The sequence below is a fragment of the Antennarius striatus genome, chromosome 22 (genome assembly GCF_040054535.1).
Source record: "Antennarius striatus isolate MH-2024 chromosome 22, ASM4005453v1, whole genome shotgun sequence".
In the NCBI taxonomy this organism is placed as follows: domain Eukaryota; kingdom Metazoa; phylum Chordata; class Actinopteri; order Lophiiformes; family Antennariidae; genus Antennarius; species Antennarius striatus.
The window spans coordinates 10024917-10040776 of NC_090797.1; the positions used below are offsets into that span (position 1 = coordinate 10024917).

Consider the following 15860-nt stretch of genomic DNA (forward strand, 5'->3'; position numbering starts at 1 on the left):
CCAAATTTAATAAGCACAATCTGACATTCTGCATTACTTTATAATCATAAAACATATCGACTGCTCTGCTGCTCACAGTGACGTCGAGTGTTGTCTTCTTTACTTTATTTTAGGGATGAAAGCCCATTTGGGAGATTAAAAAAAACATGTAACACAATAATTGCTTTCCATACTAACCATCACACTACTACATTCTAATTACATCAAGCAGTGTGGGGGCAGACCACAGGAGAGGATTTAATACAATCTAAGTGGGATGGTTATATTCAAAGGTTGATTACACTATTCAGACACCGAGCGGATGGAGGAGATGATCTATGTGCTGTTAGCTTCAGTGGGAATTGCCTGGAATATACTGTATGTCATTCTGTCATATTCAGGCTTTTACTACACCTCCCTGATTCCCACTTTCTCTTTTCAGCAGCTCATTGATTCATGAGGACAGGACGGATGGGTCTTGAACTTCTGGTGATTGAATTGTACTGATAGGATCTGAGGTTAGGGAAGTGGGCAGTATATAATCTCATACCTAGGAATTCAAGTCTAACTGAAAACACAGAAGGGAAAAAACTTCCCCAGATGGAAGTATGACATTCAAGAACCAAGTTGTATTCAGGATTGCTAAACTGGCTTGTGAACGAAAACACAACTCATGTTAGTCAAATCCATTATTTAATGTAAATAATGATGCTTTAAATGCTTTTAAGTCAGTGTTTGGGATCTCATGTTCCCACCAAATGACTAGTCAAGTTTTCTCATTACGTGAACATCTGTGTGAGTGCATTCATTAACATGGGGATCTTTCACATCTTCACACTCAGAAAGCAGGAATGCAACACAACATTGTGCATTAGAAGCCATGTTACGTGGATTTTCAGTGAAAGTACGGAAGGGAAGTTACCCGACCAGCGTCCACATGGACAAAAGTGATGCTTGCAAGATTTTAGAAACAGTCCCTGTTACAACACACACTCTTCTGTTTAAATGACAATGGATTTCGATAGAAACCAACAAAATATTACACTATCTAACAGTGAAATGAAAACATATTATTGATTAGTGTATGAAGAAGTGTCAAACATGCTGCTGCAGAACTCCCAACAAAGCATTAACGTGATTCCACCAAACAAAGCAACTGTGACCACAAATTCAAGTTCTCAACAAACACTGCCTGGCATGCTCCTAAAAAATCCGGAGTATATAAACATAATATCTACTACAGTTAGTGCAACCACGTATATACTGTATGTACTGCCTTGTGTCATACATTGATGGCTGAATGGAAATATATATTAAATATCTATTTTAATCCTTTTGGTTGCGTGGACACAAGTTTGCAACCCTTTTATGAAGGATTCACAACAATCCAGCTGATTATTGCACAACAGTCAATATTCTACAATAAACCATAAAGAGACGCTGCACTAAGTCACAAACTGTCAAAGGTTTGATGTTCAGAATGGAAATGCAATTCTTGTAATGGGTTGCATGCTTCTTGTGTAGCTGCTCTGCTTTACATTAATTTGTGCTCATATACACATGGAGACGTTAGTGTCATCATACCTTTGTGTTTTCATATCTATTCCCAGACAAATTTGTGCAAACATCAGAGACTGTTAGCAATTATTTTTTGAAGAGGAGCGCCACTGAAGAGCTACTTGTTAGCGCTGTGAGGACAGGATGACAGCAAAGACACTGACATGGATTTTATTTTTATATGCAATCATTCACGACAACAGCTGCAACTGTGGAAAGTGATGAGGATGACAAGAGCAGAGAACAAGCTGGAGGAACAATCGAACGATGGTCTCAGTCAAGTGAAAATGTTTAACCTCAAACCTGAATATTTAAGAAAGCAAACTGTGAGGTTAAGGCTTTCTTAAGCAAATATATATCTGTGCAAAAATATTGAGCAACTATTAGAATTATGCAACTAAATTCACAATCAATATTTTTCCATTTCTCTTGTTATATTTCATCTCTTAAAATGAGAATACCAACATACAACTTAAGATTTACAAAGAAACATTTCTGATAGTTAAATTAAAAAAACAAAAACTGATCAATATAGCTACCCTTTTCATTAATAGTCATAAGGTTTGCATTCATGAGTCATGAGGTCCATGTTGTTATTCTTCTTTACAGCGTTTACTGGCTAGACATGCAGTGGAGTGCTTGATGCAGGCGATGGAGAACATTCCTGCATAAAAATCATGACCTTCTCGAAGGTTGCACTCTTTTTCCTATCCCGCTGCTTGAAGGAAGTGCTTTCTAAAAAAATGGCAGTAAGTTTGAAAGGTGATTTAGTCCATCTTTAAGCCAAAAATGTCCAACTAGCACATCTTTAATACTAGCAGTCATACCGGTACCCAACCACCACCTTGATGGTGTGTGTGTCAGCTTGTGTGTCTTGTGTAATAGTGGTCGAGTTTTGCCCAGCCTGACCTTGGCCATGGATCTGAGCACTGAACAGCTTGTACTTGTGGACACTCCAGGTAAATTACAGTTCTGCAATATGACAGCACTGGAGGATGATGTGTTCTTGGTGGCTTCACATTTTTTTCTTCTCAAATCATTGGCTGTTAATTTGTGTCTTATTTTGTGTCTCAACATATTTCTTGCAAACTTGTTGATTATTTGCAACAGAAACTTTGATGATTATGTGAGCATGCCCCAATATCTTAGTGATTTCAAGAGTGTTGCATCCCTCCAAAAGACATTTTACAATTATTGTCTTATTTAGCTCATTTTGCCAAAGAAAAAGACCCTGCCTAATGATTAAACACAGTGGTGTTGATATACACAAATACATTTCACCTGATCTGCCTAAATCCACTCAGCATTCAGGTTTATACAGCTTGGAGTTGAAAAATATGCATGTAAATTATCATATGGTCAAAAAAATTGGGTTACAACAGGTCATTTTTTTAAATCGCATATCGTTTACATAAAATTTCAGTACAATGTTTTATTTCATGTTCACAGCAATCATTCAATACTTTTCCAGTCTTTATTGTATTGTATTGTATGTATTTTAGTCACATTAAAATACCAAATAACTTTATTCACACATGATTATTCATCTTCACTTTAATTTAGCTGCAAAGCAAAAAACTTTATTGTATTAACATAATGAGCTCATGAGATAATATAAAGTTTTATTATGTCAGTGACACAGGATTAGATTATTTTGCTCACACATGTAAACCACAGCTGTTACATTTGACCTGATGTTAAGCGAGATTTTAACACTTTTAACAATATACACACTAAAGTGTCCGTATGTCTTGATGTAATATCTTAGCTGTGAATACAGACAATAGGAATGACACCAAGCTGTTTAATGTGACACATCATTGAGAAGGTGTGTTTTCTATGTTTCTTATGTTTAAAAATATGCAAGAAAACACAGACAACCACCACACATTAGCCTGCCTGTAAGCAATTTAGTATCTGACAGTTTATGGTGTGTTTGTCTTTCACCAGCTTTATCCTTCGGAGATGTTCAGTTAATCACAGCACTTCGTAATGAATCTCTCCCTTCTCTAATTAGTGAAGGAACATCACACAGTTGTAAACAGGTTGACAACCACCAGAGAACACACTGTGAACAAATGATCATAACCGTTTCAAATCCAAAGAACTGATCATGTATGCAATGAAATGTGCACCAATACCAACAGAACAACTTTTGTCATCAAAATCAGAAGTTATTGGTTTAAAAGTGTTAATGGTGTTAATCCCTTGATTACATTCCGCTTCAAAGCGGTGATGTATTGTAATTGTCAGTGTTCATGTGTTCATCCGTCCGTCCACCAAATATCTTTGCAACCGTTGAAGATAAAAAATGAAACAAAAAGCAAAGGGGATAAAAATGAGGTGATGACATTGACCTTGAGAAAACTATGTCATGGTCAAATACCAACTTTTGTACTCTCAGGAACCAGATAAGATAGAAAGACGAGGGAAAAGGGCAGTGTGAGTAAGACCATAGATCAAAGCTCGTGCTTTGATCTACTTACGATTTGATTTACCCTGATCTATGAAAGTAGGTAGGGTAAAATTTTGAATTCAGGGTTGTCGCGGGATGTTACAGTCTCTGACTGCCGTGTTTAATTTGTGTAAAATGCTGATGTCATTAAAACACACACCAAAACCATTTTGGTGATTGAGGTTCTTTTTTCTACTTAGTGTCTGGTCAAACTCAAACTTTGCAATTAAATAAACCAAACTGGAGAATTCCCTGAATTCAGCGCACATCTAATATTGTTAAAAAAGAACTGGCTGAGTTGAATGATGGGTGATTATAAACTGTATATACAAGACCCAACTGACTGAAAACCCACAAGTACTCATCTGATGCTACGTCATCAGGTGAAGGCCATCTCTTCATGCATGGTGTCTACACCAGCCCACTCTCTCCTTCACATAATCATAACCTGACAAGAGGTTATCTCTTAACCAATCATTTTTAACCTGTCAAACTTTTAAACATGCTCTCTCTTTGCTGTCAATTTGCTAGGTGTATAAATTACACCTAAAGGTGATAATCTATGATCAAGATATGGATATAAGTTTAAATTTTACCAAGAAGTGTAATAGTTATGTTATGCCTCACCTAAATTACTGGATTTCAGAACTTTTCTGTTTAGTCTCAGTTTATTGGGGAAACCATAGGGAAGCGATACACTGCCTTTGACCTTCAGCGACATTTCAAAGACAAGCCAGGCCATTTCTAATAATTATCAGCATCACCAGTGGGTGTTTAGAAAAAAAAAGTGTTCAATTCACTTCCAGTCCAGCCTCCTTCAGTGAGAGAATGTTTCTGGATCTATGGTTCTATCTGGAAACACAAACCACCAGGAAACAACTTTGATGTTTATCCTGAGAGTGATGTGAACATCGAATTATGTTTACCATGGCTCTGAACAAAGAACAAAACTGATTGTGATGTCCTCTCCAAACAGCCATCAAATGAAGCGATATCCAAGCATTGAAGTGTTGTTAACATATCTAATAATGATCAGCATGTTTGAACTTCAACCTATCATTTCATTAGATTCAACACCATGTAAAATAAACACCAGGTTCCTACCTGATAGAGGGCAGTTGTCTATTTCTACCCCCAAAAGACACATTATTATTAATCTCGATTGGCCATCTGGCTGACTGGAGGATGTAAATCCAGTGTTTGCTCTCCTTTAAAGCTCTATTTCTGACTCCACCTTTTCCTGGAGCGGAAATATGTGGATATGTAGACGCTTCAGTGTGTTCTCTTGACAGCTGCTAACGCTTTTATTTCAGTACTCAGGAGTCTTATCGACATAAATCATTTTATGGTTCTCACATGTCAGTATTTTACGTGTTGTTTGTGTCGTTATCTTTGTCGCTACATGTTGCGAAAGAGATGGTGTGCAAGACTGGCCTTAAATCACCTTAGATCTAGTTGTGATGATATATCATAAGCTGTAACACAAATAAACAGTTTTTGGGTCCATACATGTGTTTTCTTGGGGTGTAGATTCCAATAGAATCTATTGGAGCACAATTAAATAAGTGGAGGACAATATAGTCTAATTGTTGTAGCTGCAAATCAGGGTGTGTGTCACACAATGCACACACAGAAATTTAATTTAAATTTTATACTTCTATCATCATTTGAATGATTCTTATCGTTAATGTACTTCACAAAATGGAAAATTTTGAAATAAAATGCAAAGATTCAGAAATAAGAAAAAGGAAAATCGCTGTTTTCACTTATAAATCTAAATGTGACAGTACTAACTCAGTGCTATCTCCCTGTATGTGCATGTTTACCTGTTAACAGACTGAATATTTCCTGTCATGTATTTACTAATCATTATTCACCTCCCATTGCCTCTGACTATCGCTCTATACTAACAAAGCGCGTGAATGTGTGGTGTCAGCAGGTTGGATGATTATGTGACTCTCTGCCCTCGCCTATCACTGTTCATCAGTCCACATGTCACCACACAAACATGAGCTCAAATGTACCGCGAGAAACATGTTCAGACAACTCTGGTGGAATTCATCAGAATCTCTAAAGAACCGTTACTTTTCTTATAATCCACTTATTTGCATAAACTCAGAAGACAATGAAGCTCAGAGCACCTCATGTGTTTCTTGTCTCGCTGAATAATGCATCGCCAGTGGAATCGCAATATCACACACAGACGCAACAGTCGGCTTTGACGCATTATAAATATATCCAGCCGTTTTAGTCAGGTAACAAGTGGCCTCATATGCACAGCTAATTGAGACAAAGGGGAGGTCTGTGGTGTAGAAGTCATTATACACAGCACACATGGAACAAAAAATAAATCAACTATGGGGCCAAGTTGTATCACTTAATCCTGTTGTTTGTCGACTGTAATGAAGAAAAACAAGGCTGCAGCTCTTTCTCTGTGTATTTAATCTGAGTTGTTTCCAATAAAGAAAAATGATGGTCAACCAACACAGTTTAAACATCACTTTTACCTTAACCTCTGAACCCTTAGGATCATGAGGCAATGCAACGTCTTGATGAGTAAAATGAGTTATTACTAGTTGTCGTTCTATTAAAGGAATCAAAAGAAAACAATGAAAACAAGATCATTTACTGAGAAGTAAACATATGTTTTAACATGTGCTGTTAGAAAAACAATCATGCCGCGCTGTTACATAATAGACTCAAAATACATCAACCTGCTGTATGCCTCTTAGCACCTTCAAAAAACAATTACATTATATGAAGAAAATATTCTATTTATATAAAAATGGTGGGAGTTCAGCAGGCGGAGCAGCTAAAACATGTGTTTTATTAATGGCATACAGTAATTATACAACCTGCCCACATTCCTATCAGCTTGATGAGACTGTGGAGGATGTGCGCAATAGCATTTGGGGACTTTGAGTGGCGTCCCAATGACACCTTCAGTTTCAGAACTGTGCACCAAACACCTGAGTTCCTTTCTTGTTTTTTTTTTTTTTTAAATTTCTGTGGAATATTCAAATGAGTTCCAACTTTAGCTCAGTCTGCCTGGCAGGTTGCTAAGCTACAGACCGTGTCAGGAAGTGACAAGCGAACATAATTACAACCCTGGTTGACAGACACCAACCACAGTGTTCATTAGACTTACTCAAGAATTAAGACATCAAGTCTTTTAAGGAAAAAAAAAACTTGAACATGACCTTTTGTGTCAACTAATTCCCACATAATTATCTGGTGAATAAGTATTTAAACAAAAAGGAACAATGCAGTTCTCATTCTGTTTAGAATAATTTTAATGTCCAAGTTTTTTCCCCCTGCATGCTTGTTTCTGGCTTGGGTGTGAAAACATTCCGATTTAATATAATAAAAAAACCACATGAACAAAAATGAAGATACTATTTGTCTTCCATGAGGATTATTTCCTGAATTCATAGCCATGCTGTTTCTCCTCTGCAGTGTGTTTAGACATGTAGCATACACTAAGCTTTGTATTCCCAGTGTCCTGATTGGTTCCCCGTCTGCTGCCGCTGCATCAGATGTTGATTGACAGTGATATTAGCACCTTTTCTTACTATGCCTCTCTTCACCCCCACAATCAATCCATCTGCCTCCTCCCTTGGCCTCGGGGGATGCTGGGAAAATGAATCTATTTAAAGCCAAAGGAGGCGTGCACAAGGTTCCCCCAACATAAATTACCTTTGCTTTATAAACAACATAAAGGATGTGAAAATGCTCATAGAACCTCCCCCTGGTATTAACACTCTATAGCATGCCACCTGTGAACTTCAACCCTCATTCATCAATGCTTCTAAAATGAGATTTCCAGTGACCTTTGGTATATGTTGAAGTCTTTGCACAATAAATAAGAAGTTAATTATATTGAATCTAATCCTCACTATTGTCGTATTTCATGTGCAGATGTACAAATTTTTGTGACACAGAGTGACTCAATTTATTTTGCAAATACATGCACATGTTGATGTATGAAAAGAGAAATTCACTAGCCAATTTTATCAGGCACTTCAAATTTATGAGCACTTTCATGAAGGAGAGAATGGACAAACCAGCAGCTGACATCTGTCTAATAAATATAGTGTTGGATGATGGATTTTTGCTTCTCTGGACACTCAGTGTATTTGATTGTGTCTGTTGTCATCACTGTCAGCCGTCTACATTATCTGCATAATGGTGACATATTTACTGTCTAAATTAAATGAAAGTAAAAACATCAATTATGAAATATTGGGAGGTGGTGTCTGTGTAGGTTCTCAGTTATCCAGGTCATGGTTATCCAAAGCTGTTAAAGTCAGGATGTGGTCAAATCCACTATGGCAGATTTCTCTCCTTTACATTCACTTCAATTGTTCAAGACAACAAAAAACTGTTGCTGTCTTGAACAAAATATGGAATCTACTTGCATTTTTATAGAGATTGTGTCGATTATTTCCGCTGATTCCATTTCATATGACATTTTGTTAGAGTTGTAAATATCCAGTATTCTGTCACCCGCTTCCTGCTGAAACTTAAATCAATGTTGCTCCATCGTTAGAGTCGAGACGTGAACCTAGACGGACAGCTAGCCTGACTTTTGCATAATTTTGAAAAAATTACTTTACATATTTTAATTTATTCTGTTTTTGAGGCCCAGTATGGAAATGATGAGCTTTAGAGGTGTTGGCATGGATTTTTATTTTAACTTTAGCAAGAGTGAAATTTTTTTCAATTGCTTTTAATAATTGATAATATTAAAGCTACACCTTCAGCATTACGAGTCATGATCCGCTCCTTAAATCAACAGCAAGAAGGCAAATAAGTGTTTTTCCCAAGCTAATCCTTTCACGTTTTTATGACCTTTATTTAACCTCTCTCAGGAGGAAAACGTTCACCTCTGCAGAAAGACTGTCCAACTGACTTGCAGGAGTGAGACTCTGAAACATCTGAAAACTTTGATGACAAGTTGGATTGTGACTGAAATCAGGGATCTCAGCATCTGTCGAAGTACTTGCTGATTTATTGAATAGTTGATGAAGAACCTTATCAACCCCCGACGGATTAGAAAAAATGTCTATTTTTGTGCTACAGGGCATTTTCAGCGTTGCTAATTGCCTCTTCAAATGTGTCAATATAGGAAATAACACAGCATGCAGACGAAACTCAACGTGACTTCTGGAAAGTATCGTCTGAGATGAATAAATGTTTGACATTTCTCATTTTTGCAGAAGCATTTCATGTTGTGTTCAAAGCTGGTGGCCCTGGTTACATGGACTATAATCATCCTATCAGGGGGAGAGAAAATACATGAGTCTTATTAAGCTCTGATTGGAGAGATAGAAAAAAATACCATAGCTCTTGTGTTTAATATGAATATTTATTTAAAAAACCAATACAGAAATAGTCATCTATTATATGTATTATCAGACAATCAGTACTTCAGCCATGCTTTCTCTGATTAATCACGGTTTCAAAATAGTACAAGATCATTTTTTTTTCCCATAATTGAACTTGTGCAAAGAAAATACACTAGAAAGCAATAAAAACATAGACACAAAATATAGAACGATTAATTCCTTCAAACAATGAATTTTTCTGAAGAAGGCATCACACAATTCAAAGAATATCTGTGAGAGATTTAAGGCCGTTTTGTACAGTTAATTTTCCACACAGAGATTTATATTTCAAAACACTGTTTTTAACAAAAGGAACTGGTGCATCCTTTGTAAAACTGTACATGCAAACAGTGCACATTGTTATAAGAAGATATGACTAGCATACAATATATTATTTGGATAGTTTTAGTAAACAAAGATCTTACGTGTCTTAACACCTCACATGGTCTATTAAAACACTTTAATAAAGGTGCTACACAGGCATGTACACACAAGTATATCAAACACATTCATGCACACACATAAACACACTCTACTCATACTTTTATGAAGCTAATAAGAATAAGAATAGTAATAATTAGCACTAATGAAGCAATAATATATTTGTGTAATGTATGGAAGCAAAAAAAAGCCATTATTACATCAGTGAAATGTTTTATTATAAATCTAAAATTTTGAGTAACTGTTAAAGTCCTTTTATGTCTAAAGCTTTGCCATTTAAATTAAGTTGGGCTTATTTTAGTTGAAAAATATGGACAACTAAATTTACACTTAGTTTGATTTGAAGTTGTAGATCTGAAATTACTTAAATGGATAATTAATTTCCAGTGTCATGGAAAGATTTTCTTGGGAGATACAGAACTATAAAACATCAAGGATATTTCAAATCACAGACCTAATTTCATTTCACAGCTGCACATTATGTTACTAAAAACTTCGTTTTTTTTTGCCTCCATACTGTATCCTGTGCTAAATTTGGTAAAATGAGGAGATGCATATTCCTACCCTGAAACGCGCCTTTGAAGAACTGAACTTGAAACGAGAGGTAGTTAGTCAAATGACATGGGTTTCCTGCAGGCTTGCTTGTTTGTTTCGCTATCTACACCATGTGTGGCGATGCAAAAGCACACTGGTTTGAATGTGGCGGGCCAATTATCAAGTAAAAACCTGACAAGATGATATACTGACTGAGGTGCACGTTTGAATAAAGAATTGGCACATTTTTTTCTCTTTCAAATAAAAGGATGGATTTATAAGAGATCAAATTCACTCAGGGTTCTGCCCCTACAGCTTGACTTCATCTGGTAAGACTGTTAGCTCATAGTGGCTACTGTCAGCAAAATTTATGCTGCTATTGCTTTGTCCTGTCATTACTAAGACTGTGTTCTTCGTAGCTTTCAGAGTACAGTCACATACTTTTAGAAAACTGAAGCAACAAAGAGAAAAGTGAAGAGTCGATAAACACCGTAGCCACCACGGCTCTGAACGCAGCAGTGTTGGGTGTGAATCCTATTTTATGTCTACTGAGGTGATGCGATCATTGCTTTGACCTGCAGTCCTAATGATGTTTCCAGCTGCACTTTGGAAGCAGTGGGTGGCTAGAAGTGGGTGTCTGCACCGGTCAAGCTTACATACACACCCGACACATTCACGCAGTTAGTCTAACAATATCAGGACAGCGGTACAGTCTTTGCAAAAGATGTACAGGAGGGAGCCGTGAGAAAAAAAGAATGTGAGACTATCACCCTAACAAGGCAAATCAAACTGTGGACAAAATCTGAGTTCAAACAGATCTACTGTGTGGTGCTGGATAATTTCAATTTACGTGGTGACTATCAGTACTTTGGAGAGATATGATAACTTGGAAACAAAACATTGGTTTGAAAGGGATCATATCTTCTAGAATGTTAATGAGTATGGGATCTGAAAAACCTTTAATGTGTGTTTTAAAAAGGACATGATGGTAAAAATACATGGAGACAGTTATAACAACATATTGTGTCTGATACTGTTTGGAGAGTTTAGCATTTTAAAGAATATTAGAAAAATAAAACAGAATGTGTGTTTGTGGTCAACAGTCCGTATCACAAACACAAATATCAGGCACGGTCACAACTATGTTGAAAAAAACAACTCTGAAGACAACAGAAAAAATCAACACACATTTTTGTGTAATGAGCATATAATAAAAAGCATATTGTGTTGATAATATTATGTATCATTGAATTGTACGTTTTATGAAAAATAAGAGTAAGTCAGTAGATGATAGGGTGGAGAGGAGTTTTTTTTATTGTTACAAAATATTAAATTAAATGTGTTTGTTAGGCTGAAATATAGAGAGAACTGAAGTTGTTGGAAAATACAAATATTAGATCAGACAGGATTATTTAGAAATATTTCACAAATAAGACATTATATTACCATTTTCAAAATTGTATTTTAAGACTTACAAACTGTTAATGTATTAAAGAGATGACTATAAATTCTGCAGTATATCCCTAGATCTGCTTTAACCTGGTGGTTAGATGTGCTTCACATCAGGAAACATTAATTACTCCAAACAAACAGTTGATAAAATAAAATACAAGCTTCCTGTAAGTGCAAACTGTTAACTTGTTCCAATTATAAATATAAATATATTAAAGTCACTGTATAGCATCACTGCAGTGCTCAGACATCCTTTCACATTTGGGGTGTTGTGAATTCACCTACTCTTCGATCAGTTTCCAAATATTCCTTCATCCTCATTTTTGTAAGAATTTAAAATTGACGTCATTTTTAAAAGTTGCTTCACACAAACCCTCATTCACATTTAAAATTGTCACTCATCACTGAAACACACTTCTAATAAAACGAAACAATCTTTTGACATTTGTGACATCTGAAGTCACTTTGATATGATGCACAACTTGTTGGATGAGAATCACACAAACGATCCTTTTCCAAATGATTGGCACACATTAACGTTCATCATAATAACAAACATAGAAAAAGCTATATCAAGGCTAAAAGTGCGATAAAAAATACACAAAAAAAAGAATAAAAAGTGTGTTTTTCTCTGCATTTTTGACCACTGGGCTCTTTAAGCTCAAACAGCATTTAGTTTGAGAGCAGCTGCTGTCGTTTTAAACATGGGGTAGACATGTGGTGTTTGACGACACAATGAGATGTAACGTCTGGGCCTGTGGGAATCCGACTGCCTCTGTACTCTGAAGGACAACAGGGACAGAGGGAGATTACCGCGGTAGCTATGCTACCAAAACACAAAAAATAGAAATTGAGGTCAAACAAACTGAATTCAGAGCAAGTTAAATGTCAGATCCAAATATTTGCCAATACTATAATTGATGGCTCCTTTGAGCTGTTAAAGTCACGCTAAAAGAGGTGGAATGATTCTGCCTCTGAAAATCACAATAGAAATGTCTCAGAGTTCCTTCTTTTGGAAATGCACCACACTGGCTCGTAAAAATCTTTCCAACTGTTTCAGTTCAAGCAGTTTTATAGACTGAAATAAGAGGTAAGAAAAAAGTAACCAGGGTAACACGATCACTTGTCTACATGTCAGTATCTGATCTGTACTGCAGACACACAACTCAAGTAATTATTTTTCTTCGGGTTCTAAACATTGATATTTTTAGTCAATTTAATTTTTTATTTTTTAGATTTTATTTCTTTGAAAAATGACTAAAAGACGGGGATCACACCATTTATTTCACTCTTTCCATCCAGTGATGCAAACATTCAATTAATATGGAATTATTTTGATTTTGATGCTAACAATGCTAAACATTAATGATGAGTTCCACATCTTTGTTGAGTTTTAGAGCTCATCTTTACTAATAAATACTGAAAACAAATGCTGAGGGAATGTCATTAACTTTAGTTTATAAACTACAGCATTGAGAAAAGTAATTGAAATGAGACATTTCTGATGTGAAGGTGGCACGAGATGAAAAGCAGGTGAGAAAATTGTGAAAAATAGATTTTACATTTCCAATTTGTTCTGCAATAGAGGCCACTCTCCCTGTGATAAGCTTAACAATGAGACCATGCTCTGTTCAGCTTGTTTGAGTTCACTTGTGAAAAAAAACAACAACAACTTTGGATGGAAACAGCTACGGAAAAGAGAAATAAAGAAAAAACTGAGAGAAAGACACGCACGCACGCACGCACGCACGCACACACACACACACACACACACACAAGTGATGGAGAACGAGGACAGTTTTTCAGGCCAAAGAGTAAAATAAGATAGAGAGACAGGCATGAAGTGATAAATGGATATACAAACAGGCTCTCATCCTCCACAGATGGATGGATGGATGGATGGATGGATGAAAGAGGTAGTGCAGGGCCACTATATGCATGCACTTGACTGAGGCTACACTCATGCAAAAGGTAATTTCAAACACCAGAAAACGGTACGGTACGGTATAGCACGGTACGGTACGGTACAGAAGGGCTACCAGAACCTCCACTGCTGCTACCTGACACCTGTCAGGACAGGCAAAGAGACTATCACAAGCTTTATGTCGAAACTATGTGTATAGAAAAAGTATCAACAGTAAAAATCCGTCTTAATGTTTGCTGTAAACAATGAGTTGTAGAGAGATAGAGATAATGAGCCAGAGAGAGAGGGAGAGAGAGAGAGAGAGAGAGAGAGAGGGGGGGGGGGGAGAGCGAGAGAGAGAGAGAGAGAGAGAGAGAGAGAGAGCGAGAGAGAGAGAGAGAGAGAGAGAGAGAGAGCGCGAGAGAGAGAGAGAGAGAGAGAGTCCAGCTATGTACAGAAGAAGGTTCATGGAGATTGAGTCATTCTCCATGTTTGTTTGGAGACATTCTCTTCACAACATTTCTGAGCTGTCCTAAATTTCTTCTTCCATTTCATTATTCAGTGCTTCTCTTCTTCCTTGCTTGAACTTTGACTCTGGAACATCTCTCATAAACCTGTCCAGGTTTCCCCAAGCAAAAAAAAAAAAAAAAACCCAAACAAAAAAATCCAATCTCAACCAGACAGCAACAGGAATGACAGTGGAAGTAAACATACGCTCATTGGCTTGTCCCATCCTTTAAAGCGACACTCTCCTTGCCTGTTATGTAGCTTCCTGAACACCAGACAGACCACCGTGATCCACGACGACAAGGCGTGGAGAGCGGCTTTAGGTAAATGGAAGTATTTTGCGTGTAAAGTTCAGCTAACCCCTGACGGTAAAACCTTTTCCCTCCAAGCTTCTCAAATCTGTGTCTGGAAGGATTGGGCTGGTGGTGTGTAGGGAGGAGGCGCCGGTGCCGGCTTTATCCCGCGGGTCCGCATGTAGGACAGAAACTGGTCAGGGATCTCAGCCAAGACATCTTTGGCGAGCCGAGCCATGCTCAAGATGTGGTTCCCCGTCCGATCAATGTAGTCCCTAAATGGGACGAACTGAAAATGAGGGGAGACAGAAAGATGAGTTAAAATTATTTTGAAGAGAAGATGGAGCAAATAAGTTGAGGAGAGGGGGAGGAAAAGAAAGAAAGAAAGAAAAGAGCATCTTCATGGATCATCAACCAACTCATGGTGACAATACTATCTTAATTCTCTATCTAACTACAGCTGATGATGTCATTTTTCGTTTTTGAAAGGAGAATCTGCTTTTGTGTACCTCCCAATGCCCCATTGATTCAAAATGTTCTCAGAGTTTCTAGAGTAAAAACCATCATTGTCACCATTATCACTGTAAACTGCATTCGTAATGTCCGTGAAGAGTAAGTTGACTGGCTTGGTAGCAGTATGTAATGGGACCAAATCACCAAACAAATGGAAATGATGATTGTAGAGATGTTTTGGTAAAGAAAGGTAAAATAAAGAAAGTCACAGAGATGAAGCATTCAGGAATAAATGAGCCTTGGAGTGAAAAGACAAAGAGCAGTGGTGGGAAATAAGATTAGAGCAGAGGAGTGAGAATGAAATGTAGATGAAAGTGAGCAGAATATACTGTTAAGTCCAAGGAAGGACTGCAAAATTATATAACATGATTTTCACTCTTTGTTCATTATTTTAAGTAGAAAAAGCTCATAAAATACAATCATCCCTCCAGCTAGAGCACAAAATTGGCACAGCAACAGAGAAAAGAGTCCACTCTAATTAAGATACTGCAGATTCATGCTATATTCTGAAATTAAACTCTGCTTGTGAATATATGATCTCTAAAACTGCACATGGAGAAAAAAGCCCCCAAATGTCACAGAGATAAATAGCTACTGCAGATGTAAAGATGAATACATATTACAGCTTGTTGCTGCCAGTTCAGGCTGTTGGTGAGTGGGACAGCTTCAGGAATATCAGAGAGGATTCCGACACACACTAAGACCTATTTACTGGAATCTGATATTACACAGAACTATGCAGGCTCAAACTGGGGATTAGCATGGCATGGCAAAATCAAATGGGTGAGAAATCAGTCTGAATTCGGACTGACAATGATTGATTTCTGCCACGTGTCTCA

General features: G+C 37.1%; 1 protein-coding gene across 1 annotated transcript in view; it reads right to left on the reverse strand.

Annotated features, from left to right (window-relative positions):
- Positions 1-9347: 9347 nt before the first annotated feature.
- LOC137589134 (copine-8) overlaps positions 9348-15860 on the reverse strand; it is a 72757-nt gene continuing 66244 nt past the window's right edge. Inside the window, exon 20 of the mRNA XM_068306645.1 lies at positions 9348-14797. Within this exon, the coding sequence (XP_068162746.1) occupies positions 14609-14797 (189 nt within the window). The 3' untranslated portion in view covers positions 9348-14608. The remainder of the gene's footprint in view (positions 14798-15860) is intronic.